General features: G+C 42.8%; 1 protein-coding gene across 1 annotated transcript in view; it reads left to right on the top strand.

Moving 5' to 3' along the window:
* The first annotated feature begins 5380 nt into the window (after window positions 1-5380).
* Window positions 5381-26812, top strand: part of Tbc1d8-9 (TBC1 domain family member 8/9) — a 105530-nt gene continuing 84098 nt past the window's right edge. Inside the window, exons 1-6 of the mRNA XM_050185598.3 lie at window positions 5381-5586; window positions 14648-14759; window positions 18313-18364; window positions 19674-19751; window positions 20420-20596; window positions 22439-22572. Of these exons, the coding sequence (XP_050041555.2) occupies window positions 5543-5586; window positions 14648-14759; window positions 18313-18364; window positions 19674-19751; window positions 20420-20596; window positions 22439-22572 (597 nt within the window). The 5' untranslated portion in view covers window positions 5381-5542. The remainder of the gene's footprint in view (window positions 5587-14647; window positions 14760-18312; window positions 18365-19673; window positions 19752-20419; window positions 20597-22438; window positions 22573-26812) is intronic.

The raw sequence follows: 26812 nt of genomic DNA, 5'->3' as shown, positions 1-26812 counted from the left end.
GATTAAGATTACGGCGGTGGAAGCGTCAGGACGTTGCTCGTTGGCGAATCGGAGGAGCTGCAATACAGAGAAAACCTAAGCAGTGTAGTCGGTATCAGAATGGCCAGAGTTGCCAGATAATGCCACAAACTATCAGGGTCGTGGCTCTGGCGCCAAGAGTTGCAAACCACGGAATACGAATACCTTTGGAGCCTCAAAGCTCAATGACCAAGCCAGCCCATGGGCTATTTCAGAGCTAAGGGCCAGAAGACAGCGTTATGGTCAGTGAATACGGCGAGAATGTGCGAATGGGTATTTTGGTGCTCCATAGGCAATTCAACAGAATGAGGACCGACACGACAATACAAATCTCCGTTTAGGCAATCTCGCATGGAAGTCAATTATTACTTGAGGAGATCAACGGCGCACTATAGACGTGGACACAGAACGCAAACGACAGGACGGAGGTTTTCTTCTGATTATTATTTTCTCCACACACAAAACGTTTACTTTTTCGCTCCAACGTTAAATTGTTAGCTCTCTTGTTTTTATGCACCTAATTCAACACCCGATTCATGGCCATTCCCCCACTGTGGGTATGTTCCGCAGCCACTCAGAACAACAACTCTCTGCTTCCATTATATAAAACTTAATAGCGTTTGTCATATATACAGTAGCGTGACTATATATTACACAAATAACAGATGTTGCCGTGAATAATTCACGAAGTCACGTGTCACCACGAGCGACGTCACAGCAAACACATGTACGTAGGCGCACTAGCACGTGTACGTCATCCTTGGACTTGGAGCGCGGCGGCCGCGAGGAGAAGGAAAAACGGCGTTCGGTTTGAAATTTCAAGTCTTTTCGCGGCACGCAGCGATGTAATACTTTGCAGACACGATCGTTATCACGCATTGTATGCTCTGAACTTGTCAGCTCAATATGGCTAGACATGGTGAGGTGCCCTTTAAAACAGATGTAATCTCTTTCCTCTTCTTTCTCTCTCTCTCGAGCCGTGCCAGCCCATCAAGTTCATTGGCTGCAGCAATTCGTGTGTTGAAATGGTTGAAATCCGTTCGCATCAGCTAGCTACCGGTAAAATCTATAAATGCACCCTTATCCGCAGCTGGGTCCCAAACGTCCCAGACCTTGGAAGCGACCTTCGTTGAGTCTCATAGGAAAAAATGGATTATATTTGGGGATTGTGTGAATCGGGATTCCCCAAAGTATTTTTCTCGAAAAAAAAAAATTAATGACGTAAGCGTTCTTTAAATTTTCGGCGAAGAAGCAAAAGTTGGTTGGAGGTAAACTTTCTTTTAATCAAGTGTGAAACTAGGCGCAATGACGAATAGTAGTTTAGAATATTGTACTGGCGTGGTTCTTTCATGTGAAGTCATATAGGTGAGCATATGCAAGTGCTTTCCGCGTTTACTTGGTTCAGTAAATAAGCAAAAGATTGTGGGTTTGTGAAATATTTTTCATAAACGTCGTTAATGTTTCAGGCACAATACCTTTTTTACTATTTTTGCCCGCTGCTATTGTTTCTGCTAAACATATTATTCGACATGAAATCAAATATTTTTCCAGAAAATTACTTCCGAAGTTGGCAAAAAAATCACCTTTTGACGATGTTCCCTCTTAAATTAAGCAAGAGGGTCCTCGAGATAAAAATACGTGAAATAGCTCATTACGCGCACTGATCTTTCAGCTTGTGAACAAGAAATTTTCATTCTAGTAAATTTCATCTGAAGCGAGAACACTTTTTTGGAATTCCACAACCCATCTCACCGCGGTGGGCACGGTAGGCTTAGTGGCTATGCTGTTGGGCTGCTAAGCACGAGGTCGCGGGATCGAATCCCGGCCACGGCGGCCGCATTTCGATGGGGGTGAAATGCGAAAACATCCGTCTACTTAGATTTTGGTGCCTGTTAAAGAAACCCAGGTGGTCGAAATTTCCGGAGTCCCACACTACGGCGTGCCTCATAATCAGAAAGTGGTTTTGGCACGTGAAACCCCATAATTTAATAAACAAATAACTCCTCAACTGTGTCATCACTGCATAACACGTGCGGGCCTCAAACGCCGTGATTATGAACTCTGGATGGGCCTAAAATATGGACAAATGCAGCTTTGTGCGCGGTAAATGGCAGTAACGTACGCGCTCACGCTGCTTGCATGTTGCATTCTCACGATAAGTAAACATTTGCGTGATGAAAGGAAGCCGTATGACTGCTTCTATTAGGTGGTCGTCAGGATCGGATAGTCGTCAGACGCGAGATATTGTGCGCGGTGCCGATTCATTGTTTTGTATGTACAGCGGACCAGCGCTAGGATCGAGTTATGCAAGAAGCTGAATCATCGACCCTCCGCGCCAACGTACCGTGGCATGGGAGGCAATTGTCAAAAAATTTTCGCTTTGCAGGCTATTATAACCTGTTGTGAGTGTCCGTGGGCCTGGTCATGCGCCATTTTTTTTTTTTTTTTGTTATGAAGCAGCACAAAATATATCACAGTGTTATTAATTATTTCCATCTCCACGTCAGACAGTATCTGCCACTGCAAAAAAGCTCACACCCATGCCGTGTTCGCCTACGAAGCGGAGCACACCAAGCCCCCTAAAATTATAAAAATGGGGAACCTGACGAACATACGTCCTTTACAATGTATTTATACTATGGTGGCTAGAATATTCATGCTGATGTCATGCGCCACGGCACACGTTCGCTTGGCAAATAGCCACAGTGCATATGCACTAAAAAAAAAAAGGGAAAAAAAAATGAAGACGCAGTTCGGGAGTGCCTACCCGTGAGAGTGGTTGGAAAACTTGTTTTTTTTTTTTGCGTTTGAAACAAAATTTACTGGAATTAAGATTTCTTGGCCACAAGCTGAAAGATCGTTGTGTATGATGTCTCTGATGAATTTTTATCGGTAGGGCGTTAATGGTTAATCTAGGTGTGAACACTGTCAAAACGGGGACATTTTGCCAACTTCGGAAGTAATTTTCCGGAAAAGAACTTGATTTCATAGTCGAACATTGCCTTTAGCATAAACTGTAGCAAAGAACAAAAAATACTAAAAAAATGTTGTGACTGAAACCATAAACAATAGGCGCACTTGTTTTTCCCGCCTTTTTCACTTAGCCAATTAAACGCGGAAAATTCTTACGCGTGATCACTACGACGTGGCATGAAAGAACCACGTCAACAAACTATTCTAAAATAAGATTTGTAATTGCACCTACTTTCACACTTGATTTAAAAAGATTTTACCTCCAACCAACATTTACTTTTCGGCCGAAATTTCTAAGGGCGCTTACGTCACCAAACATTTTTTTTTTCGAGCAATATACTTTGGTGAAATCTGATTCACACAATCTCCAACTACCCAACCCCCCCCCCTCCCCCCTTTTTTTTTTAAGAGAATCTACCACGGTCACTTTAGCGGTCTGGGGACGTTTCGCGAGGAATAATTAAGCGAGCTCTGTTTCAAAGCCGCCAACACCAACCTGAACACCATCGTCGAGACCAGCGAAAAGTTGCCTGGCTGGGTTGTTGTTGTCGACCTGAGCGGTTGTAGTGCATACCCATAGGGGGATTGGTCAGGAATGGGGTCGTTAAATTAAGTGGATAAAAGCAAGGGAATTAACCATTTAGATGTTAGAACCTGGGAACTTATAGAAATAAAAAAAAAATTGTGAGAGGAAAAAAGCAATCAGAAAAAATACTCATCAAAAAAAGCTAACATTAGGTAAGTAAATAAATGAATAAAGAAAAAAAATTATGGCGGGGAGGAGGAGATTCAGCCTAGCGTGGTAATCGATTAGATTTAATGACGTGATTTTAAATGACCAAGCAAACGTTTCTGTGGCTAAACACAATAAGAGAGGCTCCGAAAGCTAGGATCACAGGCAAAGATAAATGTAGATCAATATTGCCAACGAGGTTTCCGATATTTTTGTTCTTATATGCAAGAAAAACGCCTACAACACAGAATGGTCTACTTAATTAATATCCGCTTCGCCACAGAATGAGCATATATGGTGAGGGGACCAGACCAGACCGGGGTAGATCAAAGTTTAACGTATATATACGGCAGCGCAGCCTCGTGATGGATACTTCAATTTTTCCTGTATCGCCAAAATCTCTGTGAACATATCAGTAATCAACAGAGTTAGCTATTGCGGAGCTTGCACTGCCTGCATAATTACAATCCTACGAAATCTTTGGCTTAAAGGGTTGAAAAAAGAAAGAAAACTGGGAAGTGATGTGTGGAATCATGGAGGAAGGAAACTGAGGAGAGGCCTTACCCCCTCCGCGCGCTAGGAGAAAAGTGTGGAGGAAATGACGTAGTAGGTTCTTTGTTTTGCTGTTTTTTTTATTTCTTTGTTGTAGTGGCCCCGCCTTTCGGGCCACAATGGCGGCTTAGTTATTGTTCTGTGCGCTGACACGTGTTGCTCCGTAGGTTTCGTACCGTGGCAAAGGCGCCGTGCGGGCAGGTTTGCGTTGGTCTCCGTGATTTGTTGCGCTGCGTTATCTGGACAGTGCTCTACCGGATGTTGCTGGGGCCAGGTGGGACAGGAGGAACTAAAGTTCGTGAAATGAACGCGCATGCAACGCTGTACGCAATGTACCACGCCACGGCAATGGCTACGGACGAAGGAATATCCGCGGGAAATGTTGCCCTCTTTGGCGCAATCATGCTAACGTGCTAACGATTGCTAACGTGCTAACGAGCGCGCGGGTCCGGGCAGCACGGTTGCGCGCAGCGCGGCGTGGTTTCGCGAGAAATGTAAACAAGAGAGGAGAGCAGGCCCGATAGGCGGAGCAACGCCATGAGCAACGCCAACTTCCGGCTTCACTTTAGCTTCACAAAGAGTGACGTCAGGGCCTCTCCTTAGTTTCTTTCCTCCGTGTGTGGAATAGAGAAACAATAGCGTAAAAGGCTTGAGTAATACAGTATAGAGTGCTAGTAAAAAATAAATTGTCAAAAATCGCGCTCTACGCTATCATCATCATTGTTTCTCATTATGTAAAAAAACGTGACTTGCGCAAGGCCTTGTGCTGTTTTGTTGTGAACTCAAGAATCTAAATTATGCCGTGAAATAACTACTTTGCCAGTGAGAAAATAAGAATAAGAAGTTTGTGTTTTGTTCAACAGTGTCGTGATATGCTACTCACGTTTTAACGCGTCGTTCAGAGTTTGCTCAAATAAGTAAGGCATTGTTATCGTTACTTTGTTTTCGCTGTGATACGTACATATTAAAATATATTTTGCTGCAACGGCTCCAGCACATTTAATTCTAATAATTAAGTGCACTGTTTCTTTGCAACGATGGCGTCCGAAAGTAGAGGGGATGAAGCAACGAGAGCACATCCGCTCATCTGTCTATCGATCGTCCACGAAGCAGCCACAGGTGATTTTTGTAAACAGTGGTCGTCGGGTTAGCATTACGGCGATGTGAACGTTCCTTGACGGTTTCGGTCTGCGTTTTTCTCTCGCGTCAACTCCACGGATTCAGTGACACTGTCGTGCGCGTGACTGATGCGTCCAAGGCTGCACCATGTGGATGAAACCGGAGGAGATTCTTCTGGCCAACGCTCTATGGTAAGCAGTCGGACGCGGGGCTTGACTCACTTTCAGCTGGCATATACGCTAGCGACTAGGAGTAACCTAGACGTTTAATCATTCTCTTCACCTGCTGCTAAGCCGAGCTGCTCGCGTCGCCTCTGGGCGAATCGTCGTGCATTTTTTTATTTATTTCACGTATTTCGCCTTGCCGGAACTACCGTGCCCGCCGTTTCGCGCGACAAACATTGCGCAATTGAAAGGTTTAGTTTGGCTCGTGTGTTTCCGACGACCGCGTTATATATATATATATATATATACATATATATATACATATATATAGATAGAACCATGCTCGTTCGCTCCCTGGCATTTGCTGAGAAAGTTTCCATGATTGTTTATTTCCGTGTCCGCGGCGAATTCTTTCCAAGTTCCGGGCGACTGTGTCTAGAATTTCAGAATGAGAGCGATCACAGCTTGCAAGCAAGAACACAAAGGGGTAACAGTGTCCATGCGACCACGCGCACAATCCTATCGGCACAATCGATATCCTGACTCTCGCTACTGTTGCTTCTTTCAGATAGCGCCTGCGCAGCTGTTGCCGATTAGATAGATATCTCTGGTAGCTGTGTAGTGTTTAACTGTAATTGTGTGTGCGTTCTGAGAGCCCACGGTCGTCTTGTCTATTTGGGTCTCCTGACTTAAGTATCCGATGAGCGCTTACATGGGGCTGTAACGTCGAGCCGAAAATGGAAAGTGATGAAGCTTTCCGCGGAACGATTGTTCTGGTTCTGGCTTAGCAGGCCATGGAGCCTGCACTTATTCATGGACGGCGCGACGCGTCGACTTTAGCTTGTGTTTGTCGCTTAATAACGCATCTTGCAGGATAGGCATATTTAAGCTTCCCGTATTTGAGCCAGAGACCTCTTGCACAATCTTTGTATGCAGGCATGTGCGAGCGACACCAGTATTCACTTTGTCTTGCAAAGCACAAGCTTTTGTGGCAAAATCGCCGGCTGCACTAGCGCTACCTGGCATTTTGTCATGCAGTAGGCAATGAAAATAGCCGAGAATTCTACGTGCCATCAGAATTTCGCCTGCGATAGCAAGGTTCCAGTGCCCCGGTAATAAGCTTGACACTCAGAATGTGGGCATTAACAAAGCTTATGCCAGCACACAGCACCATGTGCTTAACATGTCTGTCCAGCTGTTTCAAATGACACTACAATGCTGACTTTGCTTTTGCAAACAGCCGGTCACAATGCATCTTTCCTCCTCCCCGTGGCCGTCACAGTTTCTTGAAGTCTTTGACATGAGACAGTTGGTCCGTTGTACATGACATTCATCCTAAGGCTCTTGCAAGCAAGGAAGGCAAATGCACAAAGCGCTCAAAGAAGCATAAATAGATGTTAAACTATAGTGGAAGGCTTGTAAGAACGATCTAAAAGCATACCGTGCTGTTGTTGGCTTCCCAATCCAAGACAAATGTTAGATGGCAATGAGTGTACCTTCCAACTAACTTTCAGTGTGAAGTGCATGCCATTTATACATTGTCCTGCATAAACAAAGTGCTTATTTATTTATTTATTTCATTATTTATTTATTTATTTATTTATTTATTTATTTATTTATTTTTTAATCCCTACTGTGAGCCCTTTCCAGGCTGTTACAGCATAGAGGTACAAACTAAGAAAAATGGCATGCACACAAATAATTATTTTTATTTACAAACAGTTTGATAAGAAAGTACAATGTGCATCTACATTCAAAGCTCAGTGATACAACACTTGCAAATTTCTTTCAAAAGAATCGTCAGTCGCAAACACCTCTCAGTTAAGTTTACTCCAATCAGCAATTGTTTTTATTTACTGAGAAAGAATGTTTAAAGATATAAACTCTGTATGAATAAAGCATTAATGCATAATTATGATTTATCTGGTTCGATACTCTGCCGGGAGGAGGTCGCAGATGCTGTCTGGGATCCACATTTATAAGTCTCTCGTATACAGTTGGAACAGAAGTTTTAACCTCGCAACCTTCCTACACGTCGCAAGGGTCGGAAGGTTTACTCTATGAAGTAAGTCTGTAACAGATTGCATTTGGTTATAGCAGGAGAAGGCAAATCTTGCCGCAAGGCGTTGTACTCTCTCCAACTTATCAATGAGGTTCTGTTAGTAAGGATCTCAAACCATACATGCACACTTAAGGTTACGGCGAACAGTTGCCAAATACTCACTTACTTTCACGTCGTTGCTGGCGTACTTAAATTTTCTTTATAACAAGCCAAGCTCCCCTGCACTGATCCACAAACATTTACTACGTGGCAGCTCCATTTTAAATCATTTGTTACTCTTATACCAAGGCACTTAATTTCTTTTGTACATCCTAATATGTCACCGCTTATAACACATGAAAAAGGTGAGGGCAGTTTTTATTTTATGTAGTCATGCAAACAGACTTTGTAAAATTAATTTGTATGTCCTATTAGACACACCAATCATTAATGATTTGCAAAGACTCATTCAATACAACTTGATCGCTAATGTTTCCTACTCGGCAGAACATTTAATAGCCATCTGCAAACAGACATAGTTCAACCAAGGGGCTGATATTCACGGCTATACACAGTGCTGGTCCTAATACCAGCCCCTGTGGAACACCAGATTTAACCAACTGCTGTCTATTCTTTAAGTAGGCCCGCACCCATCACACAGCTTTCGAACTATGACCGGTGTCATAAAGCCTCCGTACAAGTTTCACATTACAGACCCTGTCATAAGCACTTGAAAAGTTTAACGCAGTGACATCTGTGTCTTCTTCATCGTTGACGGCTGCCACAAATTGTTAAATTGTCTCATAATGCTGAGTCACAGGGGACAGGAACCTATGAAAACCATGTTGTTTAGCATAGAATAGGTTTTCCTTTTCCATGTTATATATATATATACACATACAGATTATATGTTCTAATAGCTTGCAGGCAGTGCATGTAATTGAAATTGGCTGGGGATTATTCACTTAATTTGTCGCCTTCTTTGAAACCGCTTCTTTGATTATGCTCATATTTTGCTATAGGATGGCATTTACTGGTCCACATTGTTCAGTATAACACATGGAGTTGTTGCCTAGGAAGGGCATGTTCCTGGGCTAGTTGGAGCATGCCAGTAACTAACCAGATTATTGCACGGAGCAGATAACCACAAGAAGAACACGGCACAGCTCCTGTCCCATCTTTGTGTATGTTCTTTTTGTGCTCGTCTGTTCACATACAAAATCGCTGCTTGCCTGATTTAAAGAAAAAAAATTACAAGGGATGTCATTGGAGCAGAAGTGAGCTGCTGCTTGGACTGAATTAATTTTGTCAGCTAGATGAAACAGCATACTAGATAACTTGGGCAACACTGTGACCTTCAGCCAGGGCACTGGCTTCATGTTTGACTAGTGCGAAACCACTGTGTGATTATAACTGAAGGAAGAACATCTCACAGGATTTTACGTTAGCCATAATCCTCCAAAGTCGACTTGCTGCACTTGATATCTGCGCTGTTTTCTTTAGTTGCCATCAGGCAGCGTCACCAGTCCCCACTCAAGCAGCAGCTTGCTTATGCTCATACAATAACACTCTCTAAATTATTCCAGATAAACCAGGTAAACAGTGATTCCGAGTGTCATATTGAATGAAACGGACAAAGAAATGTGTTGAAGTGTCATTTGAGCACAAACGAAGCAGAGGTAGATGCAAAATCTTCTTTCTTCTAGAACTTGTCTGAATGAGAATGCACTTCGCCGCATGATGGTACAGCATCGGCAAGTGAAACAATGATCAGAGGGTAACGGTTGCATCAAGAAAATGCTGCACGCAGCAAATTGCCATATGTTTGACCTAACACATGTTAACCTAACCTAATTAACCTTACACATGTTAACAAACAAGTTAACACATGTAACACACAGTTTATACGCAGAGCATTGGCTCTCACCAATATGTGTGGAGCTCAAGAAATAAGCAGCAATAGGTGCAGAGTTGTGTTAAATTCACATCTCCAAGCAATTTGGCATAGCTTAAGGAAGCCCACGGAAAGTGCTTGTAAATGTAGCTCAATCCCTCAGCTAGATTTTTAAGGCTTAAGAGCGAAGTACAATATCCAGCCAATATAGGCTGCTGAAAAGGTCATTCTTTATGGTCTCAAGTGCCATGCTGAATTGCACAATACTAACCGATAGTACTGTTTGTGTTAAAAGGAGAAAAAGCTTTACGTGACTAGAATAATCTCCAAGGTTGAAAGCATTGCCATAATGAAAAGAAGAAAAAGCTTCTTCGCCATCTAGCTTTTCTTTTCCATGGGCAATGGAAATAATGGCTACTTGCATACTTCTTGCTTCATCAGTGCTCTGTGAAAGGAACACTGACAGATGATGTGGAAGAAAATAACAATGCCTGCACAGAGTCGCGCCGTATGCGCACATGCAAAATGCTTGTGACATTAAAAAAGTGCCTCACGACAACCTCAGGCCCAGTGCAAATGACAGTATCTTTGCAACACTAAAGTGTGAAAGTGTGACAGAAGAAGTAAAGATTCAGTAACAGGCACAGCATAGACAGTATAGCGCAATGTAGTTTTCAGAGAAATGCACAGAATTTCATTGCAAGAAGAGTTGCTTTTGCTACCAATAGGTGCCACTTGTGTTTGTGTGGTGGTGTACAATGATAACTGTGTAGCAAAAATGTAATAACTAAATGTAATAATGTAAAATGCAATAACATTAAAAAGATGAATTTTTCCTCAAGTGCTCATCAACTGAATGAGACCTGAGAAACAATGACTCAGTGTGCATCATATCTTTGGTTAGAGCAGTTTCTTTTCTAGATCTCTACTTTGGCCAAACACCAACACAGTCATCACAAACATTTGAAATTGGCAAATGGCAAGCGACAGTACATATTGAAGGAGTAGTTGGTTCCGGGTAACTTTGACCTGCCATGGTTGTTTAGGGGCTCTGGTGTAGGGCTCTTAAGCATGAGGTCGTGGGATCATATCCTGGCCATGGTGGCCGCATTTCGATGCGGGCGAAATGCGAAAACACCCGTGTACTTCGATTTAGGTACACATTATAGAACCCCAGGTGGTACAAATTTCTGGAGTCCCTCACTACGGGATGCCTCATAATCAAATCGGAGTTTTGGCAGGTAAAACCCCATAATTTAATAAATAAATAAAATCAAGGTAACTTTCAACTATTAGCTATGTAAAATCAGAAAAGGACAACACAGGAGAATACACATAAGAGTAGTTTGGCCACTCAAACTTTGTGTCTTTCACATGCCTTTTTCGGGTTTTGGCGCTGTTAGTATCCAAAAGATGTCTTTTAGCTTGGTGCAGTGTGTGCTGTTGCGGAATTTCGTGGTTTCACATTGTCTAGCATGCACTGTGGTTTGTTCACTTATTCTGAGCATAGACAGATGCAGATGTGTGTAGAATTCATTAATTTTCGGGCAGTGAACTTCATGTGGTTGCACTAACATTTAAGAAGGAAATCATGTTTTCTGAATGAAGTTCGTCTTTAATGTAGTGAATGTTCGCCATAACACCTACATTTCGGCCCTGTTAACTATTCCAACAGGTAGACACAGGAACTCCACACCAATGACCCTGTTAACATGACATAAAAACTGCTTTAAGTATTCCTACTTGCCAAGAACAATAATTGACCGAAATAACTTTTCTGAACAAACAGTAACACTGGATTCCTTGTCACATCTTGAAAGGTATTTTTGTTCGTGATATTGTTTACATATGTATTTGTATTTTTCTTGTTCTTCTTTCTTGCAGTGTACCTGAGAAACTGCAATTGTGCTTTGTAAATTTTATTGTGTGTGTGTTTTGTATATTGACCAGCTGCAAAAATCTTGTATAACATTGCAGTTGCTATGAATAAAATAAATACTTTAAATGATATTTTAGTTTAAGCTCAGTACTTCATTCTTTGCCCAGTGTTTGAGGTGTTGGAAATGTTTGTGAGCAGTAAATTTTGTAACATCATATGGCACACAACAGCACCGAATGGAAAGAGACATTATCCACCTGTATGAGAATTGCTGAAGCAAACTCAAAGTTTCCTCATTGAAACAGCTGTGCTGGATGTCAATGTCATGTGCTTAGGACTGAAAAGAAAAGCTGCTCATTGTCCGACATGCTGAACACATGTTCTGAATGTGCACTGGAGGTTCAGGATGCGCTTGGGGGAACATGAACCTTTGGATCAATCTCTGCATGCCATCATTCTCTTTTTTTCTTTCCCACCTTCTCTGTCATTTCTTACTCAGCTATCTACATATTCATTGTTACCCCATGTGTCTGCTTCATTTGGTGCATATAGGCAGAAATGTTTCAGTTTTTCCTGAGTAACAGTAAAGATAGATATGACGATGCATTTCCAATGCAAAGACATGATGGCAAAACGAAACAGAGCACTATCAGCATGTCAAACTGACCAGCCCAACATTGCATTCTCGCATAGGTATCAAGTTAAGCCTCACAGATAAACTTGTACTACACTAAGAGAATTGTAAATGCATCCTTATTGAGGTCTGTGGATGTCTTGTATGTAAGAAGGCATAAAAACAAAAAAAAGCATTTGACTAAAATTTCTGTGCCAGCTTTTGTATAAATTGGAGTATATCGCATAGAAAGTATGGGCTGATTTTTGCGTGTTGTAATAAGAACTGCTTGGCAGGCGAGCAATGCAGAAAGTGCACTAACCACAAGAACGCTGAAAGAGACGTAGACACAGCACTGTCTTCCAACAAGTCTGTACCCTCCAACATCTCTGTCTGGTTGTTCGGTCAATTGGTCAGTTGTTCAACAAATTTGTTGGTCTTAAATTTGCATCCCATGAGCATTCATGCAGTAGTTGGCAAAACAGTATGACATTGCCGTTTCGTCTGGGAAATTCATTGCTCACTTTTATAGAAACTGTCAATTGCTCTTTTGTCACTGTACTCCTACATGATGGGCACTTTTGCCACCAAGGGTGCAATAATGCATAACATTTTGTTCTGCTTTCCACATTGTTCATTTCATAGTGCTTATATTGTCAAGTCTGATTACTAGTGTATTTCACGCATGTATTTGTATGCATTTTTCTTTCTTTTCTCTCTCCTTTCATTCTCGATTATCACACCTGCAGTGACATGCCACATGCCTTGCTTGACTAACCCCTCCCAGTTACCATTAAAAGGACAGTAAAGATAAAATTAATTTGAGCTGTATCGGCAACTTTAACAACACCAGAAAAAGCTACTCATAACCACAAGAGGAGGCTTGGTAATTCATAGAAAACATGCAACAACAAAGCATGGCTGGCGATGCCGCCTTGAAGTTTCCCGCGCCAGCTAGTCGTGATGCCAGGTACTTTGACACCGCCTGGCTCGGCACTGTTAATTTTTCATCTCTATATATAGAGACAACATTGCATTCTAAAGGAGTCAAAGGTTGAACCTAGCAAGTTTCAGAAAGTTCCACTGCGCCACAACAGCTCAAATAGGGGAAGATACCTTCAAATCTGGGACTTCGCACTGATGGGACCAACGCTGAGGATATTGGCTCAAAACTCGAAACATCGAAGTGTTGGATTTTAATTTCTTTTCTAGTAATCAAGCTGTGAGTGCAAAATAATTCAGTGTAGACCTTTCAAAAAACACTTTATTGGTTTAAACTGATTTACTTTTTCTCTCTCTCTCTCTCCCACACGCACACATGTTATAACGTACTGGCTCATGTATATTGTGTCTTTATGAACAATTCTTGGAACATGTGACGTTTTGTAGACAATGGGCAGGCCACGTGGTGCGAATAATGTGACAGTGAGTTTTTGAGAGGCCATTGCTTTGAGGCCAGCAGTATGGTATGATGTGGGGCCAGCTTCCTGAGCGATCTAGCTTGAAAGACCAAAATGCGAAATGTGATTTCTTTGTGTCTGCTACTGTATGCATACATGATTCACATGCATATTGGTCAGAAGACAGCGCCGTGTCGACGTTTGCTTTAGTAGTCTTGTGGTTTTATTGTTCCTGGGCTGGTTGTCGGCCATGGACTTTGCATTCTTTTAAAACATGGTAGAATGAACACTACATTCTTTTAGAATGCAATGCAACATTTTACAGACAGTGGGTTCACGCACAACATTTTATTCTTCTAGAATGCAGTGTTGTTCTTTTTTTAGCCAATAAACAATTAACCGGACTTGAATGGACATATCAAAAATTGATGACATCGTGGTGAGCTAGCCTGGAAGCTTCAAGACGGCAGTGCCACCTGTCTTTAGTTTTCACATATTTTCTGGCTCACAAGTCTCTTCTCATGGTGACAGTGCTTGTTTTGCTTCTGCCGGAGCACAATTTTCAAATAAATGCCTAACGTAATATTCTTCTTCCGTGTTTCTTTAAAGGCCAACTGCAGGAGAATCTCACTTTGACTAAACTGGTTATAAACGAGCAGTATATAGTGCTTAAGCAAAGGTGTAGGGCTGGTAACTCTCTAATTTCTTTATTAGCAGCCCTTATGTAGCACCGAAGCAGATGACGTGTTCACCTGGTGGTTAGTGGTATGACAAATCTCAACACATTGCCTCTGAGATGCTTCGGCGCACCACGAGTAGTCGGGGGCACCGCTGAACCTCGGAGAGGATGCCAAGGAACCACGCTGGTTCTTAGCATTCTTGGTCATGTGCCACTTCTCCCGAGCGATAATGGTGTCTTTCTCTTTTCTTTTTCTTTTCGTTCTTTTTTTATTCATTCTAATATCAAGAGCATCTATTTTGCTACCTTTTCATGACACATCCACCAGCATTTAAAATGTTTAATGGCGGCTGATCGATACCTACACTGTTTGAAATTCGGCTCTCTACCCTGTGAAAAATATTGTTGCAGTTTGACCTTTAGCGAAACCAAGGTGGCCTAATTAGCTTGGAATCCTCTACTCTTGCAGCCCTCATAGCCCACTGCGCATCTTTAGGATGTCAAAACTCGTAGTTTAATGACTTTGCAATAGTCTGGGGACAATTTACTCACTGCCTGCATGATCATTTTTTTCTGTTTCAGGGTGACAGAGCAGTCGAATGCCTTCTTCACCCTGCAGAGGCGGAAAGGTCACGGCACCAAGGGTCTATCATCAGTCCTCGTAGGCACACTCGATTCAGTATTTGACAGCAAGGTTAGTGCTTTCTTTAATGTTTTCTAGGGGACCTGCCGTATCAGTGCTGCTCACCCACTCGGCTTGTATTGTAGGAAAACTTTGTTGTTTCGCTCACTGTTTTGTAATAACTACCATATAGAACCATTATCTGCAGAAAATGCACAATCTGGCTTGTAAAAGCTGCTTAGTTTATTTGTTTGTATTTAGTGGTAAGATACTGCATGCATAAGTTCAAGCAGAGAGATCACAGCTAAGTATGAAAAATAAAACACTGTCACACAATTTTTCGAAAGTTTTCGAACGTAGAACTGCAAGACATGACAGCACTTGAAGCACCAAAATACAGGAGTACAAAGGCTGAAAGAAACCTAACGTAATGTTTATGATAGATACAACTTATTGGTTAAGACTATTGATTGTTATTGTAATTACGTAACATAACACAGGAAATGGCAAGGTGAGAACTGGTACAGCATGTAGAATTATGCAATTTTACAAGTAGACCTGGTGTAGAAGACAAAGGTGGCAATATTTTTATACTCTTGTATTATCGATTTAGCCCTTTACTGCCCAATTATTTTTCCATCTACTACAAAGCCCTTACCGGATTTTTCTTTCTTTCCTCATTTTTAATTTTTCTGTTTTCTCCCATTTCAGTATTTGTGAACAGTTCTTAAATTTCTTCATCTGTCATAGTCTGGACAGACGTACATACCATGCTGGTCATGGCCACAACAGCCCTTCCAATACTCGGTTCTGGCCATTTATTTTTTTTCTTGTTTGCTCACCGGACATTTTATGCCTTATAGAAACTGGCTATCTGTTGTCAGTTTCTTTCAATTCGTAATACAGCAAGTATTCATAAATTTCTCTGCCTGTCAAAATGTGGACAAACCTGCCACACCTATTCCCCTTGGCTGCCCTGCTATGACAGAGCGACAGAGCACTGAGAGATTTGCACCACCTTAGAAGGTCTTTGTGTGTTTAGATGACCTCTCCATGGATAGCTCAACAGATACACAGTGTTATTTTTTGCACGAGTTGCTTCTGGAGAGACGGAGATTGCACTGAAACCATAATATGAGTACACTCAGGAGGTGCAGGGGCTGTGCGAGGTTGGGTGCCTGGGCTCTGCTTTCACCAAAAGCACGCTAAATTGAGAGCTAAGGAGTCGTGGTGGGCACAATGCTTCGTGACATAGCCTGAGGCACTGACAAGTTCTGTGTGCTCAAAAATTTAGTTTTAGCACATTTCCTATTTCTTTTGCGTCAATAAAACTGGGCAGCAGCAGCACGGATTAAACATTTTGAACTTTTCAGGGAGGTTTCGTTGTGTCAAGAAATGTCTTTTATCTTGGGGCCAATTCGTGAAGTTCTTTCATGTAAGTGGCATCTGTAATTGGCCACCAGGGGCTGAAGCCAGGGAAGGCATAGGGGAAGTAAGTTGCAACATTTAATTGAAATGCAGAAGTAATGCTATAAAGGAAAATGGAACTGCGCAGAAAGATAACTTGCTGAATCCACATCTTCCGCATTACGCCTACAGTACTTTACCCAATTAAGGCACCGCAGCTGGCGGTGAAGTGTATCAATGCAATGAGCCTTAATTGCCATTATTCTCGTTATGTGTATGATTCCCATGCATTATCCTGGTGCGCATGATGCAAACACGGTGCTTGAAAAGGGGAAAGAGAAAGGTCCTTAGCCTTGCGTGCACAAGTGCCCTGGAGTCTATGTGTGTGTGCGTGCATGCGCATCTCCACATATTTACAGCCGCATTCAATGTGGAGCTTCAACGCAGTGCCCAAGGTTGAAGGGATTCTAAGACTGCATGGCAGCGCTGACATGAAACGAAATTGCTTGATAAATTGGAATGTTGCATAGTTCTCTCATTTTTATATGTCGGTGCTGCCGTGCAGTCTTGGAGCCCTTTCAACCGTGGACACTGTGTTGCAGCTCACCTTGAACGCATCTGTACATATCACCGACTATTGCAATCACATTCGGATGACGAATGTGACTAAGGCGAAAGCCTTAAGTGCCTGATGGGTCAAAAAATCTGTTGTCTGCCATCATCAAAAATTGACCATCCGGCATTATGGCATCAAAATTCAATGGCACCGAAATTGATGGTGCCACCTGCAACTAATGTTGGGACTCGAACCCATGACCTTTGGTGTTAATAAGGTAAAGTTAATTAAGGCACTTGAACTTACAGCCTGTGGTGGGAGTCTTACCCTCGACCTTTGGTGAGACCAAAATTCAATGTCACATAAATTGATGGTCGAACCCGCAACCACTGGTAGGAGTCGAGTCCATCACCTTTGGTGGGAGACAACAAGTACCATATTTGCACGATTCTAATGCGCACATTTTTAAAATAAAAGGTGTGTTCAAGTTGCATGCATGTTACAATTAGAAGTAATTCTACTCAAAATCAAAAATAAAACTGATTCTTACAAAAAAAAAATGATGCAAGGTAGCTTGCCACCCCCCATAGAACGGATTGTCTGAAAAAAACGATGCTCAGAGACGTCGCAAGGTGAATCCATGGTGCATGGAATGCCCTCCCTGAGATGATGGTGGAGCAAACCTCTAGAAGTGTGGCATTTCTAATGCATTAAATGGAACTGAAGATGACTTTCTGTGGTTGGTGGACAGCGAAAAAAAGGTGTCACTGGACTCCGATAGCCACTAGCTGCTAAGATTCAGCTGTATGCATATCTGTCTGTGTTTGTATGTTCCATGATATCGTTTCAAGAGGGTACGCATCGACTCAAGTTTCGTTATTTGATGTGCATGGCAGAATCGGCACCAAGTTATTTTTTGGATATTTGGGTGGTAATACAACTGCGCGTTACAATCAGTGGCATGTTGCAATCCTTCAAATACAGTAATAGGAAGTAGTAATGCATTTGAATGAGAATGTCATGTATATTAGTGAATGTCTCGTGAGTGCAGAGGCTTTCACTTTCATACTGTTTAACAGATGCAAAAGTGACTATGAACTTTTTTTTTAAATTGAAATGTAGAATTAATAAGTTGCGATCTCAACTCTCACTGGAGGCAAACTGTCTTTTCTTCCTTTTTCATTTCTCTAATTCAACATCTTAATTAAAAAAGAAAGGATACAGCTAGTTTTCCCTATGCTTTCCTTGGCTACATACGGTTGTTGCTAACATGAAAATCAAGGCCCTTGGTTCCCCTGATTGTTCCTGCTGAAACAGGCATAGGATGTTTGTGACATATTTTTCACCAACACCAGCTCATGCATTGCGCTCTGCGCAACCACTGCATTGCGATCGGGGCGAGAATGCATCTTTTGCACTTAGCAGTAGAAGTGGATATACCGTGCTAAGTATCCTGATGCTCGCACAGGTGGAAGGGGTATGCTGGACCAAAAAATATGTGAGAAACTCCTTTCATGTGGTTGCCACTCAGGTGTGCAGGCGTTATTCTTGATGGCTTGTAATTGCTACACAGAATGAGTTATGTCCACTGACCCGTCACCTTATATCTACCACAATTATGCAAGGAAACCATAATCACAAGCTTTTCCCTTCTTCCCACAGCCTGCCCCATATAGAATACTGCACCGGACACCCCTTTCTGAAGTCAGCTATGGTGAGCGCAAATTTTGCAGTATGCGGCATTCTACGAGTTTCTGTACACTGTTAAATGAGAAAGCTTTCCACATGTAAATGATTTACGCACAATCTGGACACAACAGCATAGGGCGCCTTGTATAGTCCATTGGAGCAAATGTGTACTGGTGCTTATGTGAAGTGAATGTTATTGTGTAATCATTTACAAATAAATTATTCTCATTAGTTATGCAGCACAAGTGACATCAATAAAGCTACTCTAGATTGCTCGTCTAGTATTTGGGGGGTAAATATTCTATGTGGAAAGAAAAAAAAAAGGTTTGTGAAGAGAGAGCCAGGTGAGGAATGTTAAGATTGTCTTGAAAGACTAACAAACAGCCACACTGTACTAATGACACAGCAAAAGCTGCTAGTGTTGGAGCACTGGCCAACATGAACACGCACCGTGTGATGGAAGCATGCAGCCATTATTGAAGGTGAATTCAGTCATTTAGTGAGTCTGAAGGTGGTTAAACAGTTTTTGAAAACAGACGCAAGGCAGACAACGTAAGAAAATAAATCAAGTATATTGGATCTTGTCTAAAATACTGGGGCATTCCCAAAGTCATCATTATGTTCTCGAGTACCTTGTCACTCCCAAATGAAACCACAGTAACTCACTGCATGTTCAAGCTGCCTGCTATACTTATATTGTGCATACCAAAGCATTTGTTTTTGTTATTTTTTATAAGCCTCAAAATAACAAATGTTTGTTCAAGCTGTAGGGTTCACCATATGTACAGTGCATCAAGTTATTTTTGTTGTAAGAAATGCTAAAGCTATCAAAATCTTTTTCACTATAGCGGTCACAATAACATCTGATTGCATCAACCTCTGAGCATAATAACAACACTCACAGAATAAACAGGCTTTTGCAGATCGTAACACCTCCATAGCTAAAGCAAGTTCATGTAAATTAATTTGTGTTCAGTTTATCTGCCAAGGATCTTCATGCTGTGAAGTAAAAGTTATTGCTTCGTGGTTGTCATTTATGTCTTACTTTCTTGTTGTTGCTTCGGCTATTGTCTCTCATTTTATTGCATACGCGATAGCTGAATATGGTATTGGTTTGGGCGAGTTGTTAACTGTAATCCTTCATGAAGTACAATTATAAAGTGCAAAAGCCTGTGTAAGGCCTCTTAAGAATCACTCAAGACTGTACTCTCTGTAAATCAGTCTGTAAGTAAAGACTGTAAATCACTCTCAAGACTGTACTGAGAAGCCCATATGGTTACTCGGGTTTTGACAGTGCATAAACAAGTGATCATGACCCGTCTCTCATTTTTCAGTTGTGGCCACCTCGCTGTCACGTGAAGAGATCTTCCAGAACTGGGCCTGGATTGAGCAGAACCTCCTCGAGACACTCAGTAAGTCGCTGCTGTTGTCGGGTCATAGCTGCATCTATCGTATCCCGTTTGTGGGTCAATGTTGCAGTGTTCTCTGAGAGTTAGGCATTTGCTCGCTGCAGTGGCGTAGTAAATGAGGCATTGTACTGCCCAGCACAAGGTCACAGGCTGAGTTCCCTGCCACACCAGCTGCATTCCGATGGTGCTGGACTGCGGAAAAACTGGTATAGAGTGCTTTGAGTGCATGTTAGTCTGGTAGTCAACATTAATCTGGAGCTATCTACTATGGCATCTTATTGTGTTAATTTTGTCGCATGTGAATGGTTTTCCTTTTCACTATCGTTTCCTTAGGGATGTCAGCAATATGTTTTCGTACCTGTAAAAGATGAACTTGCAGCATCAGTTCATTTTTGCATCACAAATGTTGGTGTCCATCTTATCAGACTGCACACGACACACATTGTAACTTCCAGTGACAAGTGATAGAACGCTCAGTGACACTTTACAAGCAGGGTCGATTGTAGGACAGGTAATTAAACTCAATAACCACCAGCTGTGCTGTCGCTGTCATTGCTGCCGATTTGTACTAATATTTAGTTAGCAGACATGGGTTGCTGTGCTGTCACTATGCCACCAAGGACGGTCTCCTGCACGCCTGCTGCAAACACTCAGCCGCCATTGTTACGCAGAGTCCTTCGACTCCGAGGACGAGGCAACGGAGTTTGTGTGCTGCAAGATTCGCAGCCTGGTGGCGCAGCGCGAGGTCTCCCTGCTGGAGGTGGACCAGGACAACGCGCAGTTCCGGCTCAACGCCAGCCGCTTTGCCTCCATCTTCCACCTGCCCCCACAGGAGAAACTAGTCAACTGTGAGTGCACACACCTGTGGCAGCCGCATTTGTGGAGCCTAAGTGGCAATTATGTTTTGCATAAGTAATCCTCAGCAGGTTGCCACTATCCCTCAAGAGAAAAGTGTATAACAGCTGTGTGTTACCAGTACTCAGTTACGGGGCAGAAACCTGGAGGTTTACAAAAAGGGTTCTACTTAAATTGAGGATGACGCAATGAGCTATGGAAAGAAGAATGATAGGTGTAACGTTAAAGAGGGAAGATAGGTGTAACGTTAATGTAATGAGGAGGGAAGATAACCGATGGTCATTAAGAGTTACGGACTGGATTCCAAGGGAAGGGAAGCGTAGCAGGGGGCGGCAGAAAGTTAGGTGGGCGGATGAGATTAAGAAGTTTGCAGGGACGACATGGCCACAATTAGTACATGACCGGGGTAGTTGGAGAAGTATGGGAGAGGCCTTTGCCCTGCAGTGGGCGTAACCAGGCTGATGATGATGATGATGATGAATCCTCGGTGATGAAGAGAAAGGCATTGCAAATATTGCTGCACTGAAGTATATCACCACTGTGCAATAAAAATGAAATGGGAATTCAAGGATAGGCCACTGTTACTTCCTGTCATTATCATAATCTGGAAACTTAGCAATTGTCGCAACATGTGCAGTGTCCCATTTTCGTGTCTTGGGCATTGATGTTTTATTCAGTGCTGTACTTGCCACAAAGCCTACTCTGCTGTCACCATTCTGCAGGTATTAAAGGTAAAGGGGCATGGCCTTGTAACTCATGAAAAGTTGAGCAGCTTTTGAAATTGGAAGCATTTGCCAAGTAGGATTGTCATCTGCCCACAAATCCTATGTTGGGATCAATTAAGCAACATGTCCTTCATGTTTCATCTTACATAGCCACAAGCGTGAAATGGGGAAGTACACTTTTAGCTGTCTAAATACCTTCCCCGCGAACACTTGAAACATTGTTGCAAATAAATTCGATTCCGTTAACCTCACATGATGCTGCCTTAGACTGCACTCATCAAAACACCACTGCCTGTTCAAGGCAGAGCTACATCCAAGCCACCATCAGCGTATTTCTCTGCATAGAACTTTTCTGGAGTTCATGACAAAAAGCATGTGTATATTTTGCATATGTGAATACATATTCATGCACAGTGTACACATATGTGGTTGTTCGACGTGCAATATATCATTTGACAACATCTTGTCTAATCGGTTTGTAAATTCATGACACAAGAGAGGGCGCCAACCAGAAAGTGTTGTGAATAAGTATAAGGCATTTCGTTTTCCGTACTGTGAACGAAGTTTCCGTACAGAAGCTTAAATGTCTAATACTTATTCACAATGCGTTTTGGTCAGCGTTCTGTCTTTTTCTTGTGCCATAAAGATGTTGGACATGCTTATTTAGGCGCATTGAGAAATTGTAGGTGTAACATTAAGAAACAGGAAAGCAGTAGTGTGATTCAGAGAGCAAACGGGGGTAGCCAATATTCTTGTTGACATTAAGAGGAAAAAATGAACCTGGGCATGCCATGTAAGGCATAGGTCACATAACCTGTGGCCTTTTGGAGCCACTGAACGGGTTCCTACAGGAGGGAAGTGCAGTTGAGGATGCCAGAATGTTAGGTGGAGCGATGAAATTACGAAAGTTGCTGGCATAGGAGGTCAGCCGGTGCAAGGCACAGGTTATTGGAGATCGCTGGGAGAGACTTTTGTTTGGTAGTGGCTGTAATATGACAATGATGATATGCAACACCCAACTCATGCTGTAGTAGGCCAGACTATCTTCTGCAGGGGAGCATAGAGCATCAAAGTGGCACACCTGCTCATCATCCGTCGTCTTGCATGCAGACTACTCATGCAGCTTCTGGAAGGGTCGTCTTCCACAGCAGGGCTGGCTCTACCTGAGCATGCAGCACCTGGCCTTCCACTCGTTCCTCTTCGGACAGACCACCCGACTGCTGCTGCGATGGACCGACATCACGGTCAGTCAGTGAACCACCCCTGCCACATGTAGAAGCTGCATTGTTGTTCTTTGTTTCAAGGAACGAATATCGAATAATGCTCTGGAAGACCATGACAGCATAGTAATTTGCTCGTGCTGATGACCTTGAATTTTTTAGCTGCAAGCAAATATCATATTTACTCAATTACGCCCTTGCTCGTAACTTACGACCGATTTTCACAGACAGAAATGATTGCCCCAATTGTTATATATTTTGAGAAGAAAAATTAATGTCCTTCACTGTCTTTACGAAATCTTTATTGTAAGTGAGAGACTAATGACAATTATTTCTCGTTCGAAAATTAAGTAAATATATTGCCCTGTTTACTCGATTGTAACGTATGTTTCTTTCATGATTTTTGTTGCTTGAACTCGACCCTCGCTTTACATTTGGAAAATTATAAGACTGACAAATTTAAAACAAATATTCAATATCTTGCGGCTAGTAGCATTTTGTTGGCAACCTGTTCTTTTATATCTTCATTTAATTCATAGAAGTCTATTGCAGTCTATTGTTTGTTATTGTTGGAATTGGCGTCATTTTCACTGTGCTTGTGGCAGGTATTATGGTGTATTGGAATAGGGCAGTGTGTCATCTGGCAGCAAAACATGGATGTTGTTGCGATGATAGCCTGGAGTGCTCGAGCACTCCAGTCCGCTGCAGTGCCACCTGTTGCTGCAGCCTGGAGCCATTGCTGGCAAGTGGAGCCATAAGGGTGCCCTGTGTTGCAACACAGGGCATCTGGGATCAACAATTATTGTCGTCGCAGAGGTCATGCGTGTCTGTGCAGAGCTCACCAATTGCTTGCCGAGTTTTTTTCTGCTGCGTTCGCACATTTCTTATGTGCACAGAAGTCACTGAGTTTGCAGAAGTTTTTTGTGCATCGTGGTTCGTGCTTAACGATTAGAACAACTCCTGGCTTCTTCAGATGAGGCGCGTTGGCTGTATTCTTGCCCTTCAGCGCCCTTTTGCCAGGTGAAGTGTCGAAATAATGGTGGCAGCATTCGTCACAGAGCATTTGTTTTTCTTCAGTGAAACCCAGCAATCGCTTTTTTGGTTGATTCAGCATGAAAGGGATCCAGTGCAACCCACCTGGCAGGGGGCAAGTGCTCTTCTGGACTGTCTCATCCTCGTGTCTTTTGAAATACTTTGCAGCAAAAAAAATATGCATGCTTATTACCAAAAGGAACGAGCAGACGAGAGTTTGTCTTCTGCAACCGAGCTGAGCAGACGATCAGGAACACTGCATGATCTGTGATTGGAAACGTGCAAGCTTAGATGATGTTATTGATGTGTTCTAACAGTTTCTCTTATTTATTTATGCAAATTATATTGATTTCAATTGTGTTTTAAGAGTGTTTTAGTCTGTAAGCGCAGAAACTTTAGCACAACATACTTAAGTTTCTCGTGCTAGGCACATCGGTAGATCACAGTGCCACCCATCTGGTGGTGCCATCGCAAAAACAACCACTGCTCTCGCATTGTTTTGCTGAATGAACAACACACTGCCCTATTCCAGTACATCATACTAGTATTACGGTTAGGGTGCTGCAGAACACTGCGGCCTTTCATGCTTCAAGTCATGTTTATTTGCAACATTACGGTGATGCAGCAGGTTCAGTATGACTCCTGCTTCGAAAGATGAGCAGTTTTGATGGTGGAGGAGCTTCGAAACTTTGTGATGGCTCAGTGGTTCCACATTATTGAGCCGACAATTCGCAGACCGTGGGACCAGCAGGAGGCCCCCTTTAAATGCGAGGCCAGTTGGAAGGGCTCTGTGCACCTCGTAGTGCTGCCTCAGAATGAAATGGTTGTGCAATTTAATCTCAAACAAGCTGGACGGCACGGATGACTTGGTTTTCGGGCAATCACTTTCGGAGATAGTTTCGCTTTCGCAACCCTTGGCTTGTCCGGTCACTGAACCCCTCGAAGTATACAGCCAACAGCGCTCTTGACAGTGATAGCGAGCTTGGCGCAGTCCAGAAACACTTGTTGGGGATGCTTTCGGGGCCAAGTCACAAAAAATTTTGTGAAAGTGAAACTATTGCCGAAAGTGATCACCCAAGAATACCGGCTGTGTCTCCTCCTCAGACGTTGAGGATAAGTGAAGCGAACTCGTTTCCGAATTGATTCCTTGAATAAAGGTACCATTTATTTTTCCGTTCATCTTGCATTACATTTGTGGTTTGACATATTTATTTTGAGTGACTGGAAGGCCAACCCTTGCATTATATTTGCAGATGCATTACGTTCAATTAAATACTGTGCATCCAAGCCACAGCCATCACTCACCCTTTCTGCTGCAGACAGGCCTTCTTATCTTGCTCCAAGAAAATTTTGCACCCTTTGAGGCTTATGTTGGCCCCAAATAACATTCGTCATCTGTCTTGTGTGCTTTTCCTTTCTTTAAAGTGGCATGCCCAGTACTTCCAGGTCACAAATGGCATGTGGGCTATCAGCATGACATTGCATTCTTGACAGGAAAGTATTGAACGCAGAGTTTTCAAGAAGTGCAACGCAAGCAAGGATTCTCGGATCTACCCGCCGTGGTGGCATGCGTAGTGGCTAGGGCGTTGCACAGCTGTGAGTGAGAGCGTGGGATCGAATCCCAGCTTTGGCGGCCACATTTCGATGGGGCCAAAACGCAAAAACGTCCGTGTATCAGGAGAACCCCAGGCAGTCGAAATTAATGTGGAGTACCCCACTACAGCATGTCTCATAATCGTAAGGTTTTGGCACGTAAAACTCCTGAATTTATTTAATTATTATTTATTTAATGTCAGATAGATTTCCTGCAACGAAAATGTTTACCATTGGGGGTACATGCAAGTGCAGAGTAACTGGGCATGAGAACCGTGCTCTTTGACAGCCTTGTTTTGCGACGTGCTGGGACCTCCTCCATGTTTTTCTTACAGGATGCCGATTATTGTTTGGGGACAAGGTATGCCCCAAGCGGCATAAATGTGTTTTGGAGTACACAATGAACAGCTCGCTCAGAGAATGTCATCCTCAGTGCTGTGCACAGATATAACGAATTATCAGATACAGTCAAAACACACGTTAACAAAATCCAGCGATTCCAAAATTCTCACAACAACGAAATATTTTCGCATACCCGGCAAACGCCCACAGGATTCAATGCATTTCATGCCTCTCGACAACGAAATGTCACTGTACTACAATCCCACATCAGTGAAATTTGCCAAAACGTTTACTACACCCGTGAGGCTAGCAGGCTCCAAAGTGTGCTCAAATGCGGTTGCTTAGCACTAAAATTGCGTAATATACCACCGCAATACAATTGCGTGGGCACCGCCATTTTTGTTTACAAATTGTGAACAACCAAGCGCCAGAAGCAATCGGGCCGGAACACGCCATGGCCACCATCTTGTTTGTTCATCGCCCATTTTAAGCGGCAGCATGTTGCTACCGACATGTGACGATGCTTTTTGCACACCTAGTGCAGTGCGTAATGTGCACCTCGACGAGAAAATGCTGCAAAAGCAAGGAAATCCACGTCCCACCGACTTGGAATTGTTTATGGCACTTGAGATGGCAGTTGCAGCATGGAGTGTCACACATTGGGCTGTTATTGAGCAGTTGCCCGGGAATATGCATCCCTTGCTTCTAGAATGCTGGCTCTGGTGCCACCTGACAGGCGTCTTGTGCGGATTCGGCACCGCATGTAAATTTCTGCGAAGGGGCCGTAATCTCGATTGACTGCCTTCGGGTATATGAGATACGATCACTTTCGCACTCGGCACCGGAAGCGTCGGCGTATACAGGCGACAGCGTACACTGGAGAAATGTTGCTGCATGCTTGAAGCGCTGTTGCTCTGTGTCCGGTGCCAAGTTACACATAATCTCGCAAAAGTGATCGTATCCCCGAACGCAGTTGACCGAGAATACTGCTCCATGGCAGTCCTGCCACTGTTGATCGATGCACACGGCACACTTTGTACTGTCAGCAATGCGGTTCTATATCGTCGAGCAAGCGTGCCAAAGTAAGCTAACGGAATTTTGACAGTAAGGTCTCATTTTGCAACACTTTATCTCTTTACCTATCTGCACTGTCGCATTTCACAACTACGGAATTTTCGCGAAAGCAAATATTTTTGCATTCTCCACCAATTTCGTTATTGCGTAGTTCAACTGTATAACAAAGTAAATAAAATATTGTCTAGCCGGTACTAGTCTAACATACATATATGTTTATAAT

Source organism: Dermacentor andersoni, chromosome 8, assembly GCF_023375885.2.
Source record: "Dermacentor andersoni chromosome 8, qqDerAnde1_hic_scaffold, whole genome shotgun sequence".
Lineage (NCBI taxonomy): Eukaryota > Metazoa > Arthropoda > Arachnida > Ixodida > Ixodidae > Dermacentor > Dermacentor andersoni.
This window is presented reverse-complemented; position numbering and strand designations above follow the sequence as displayed.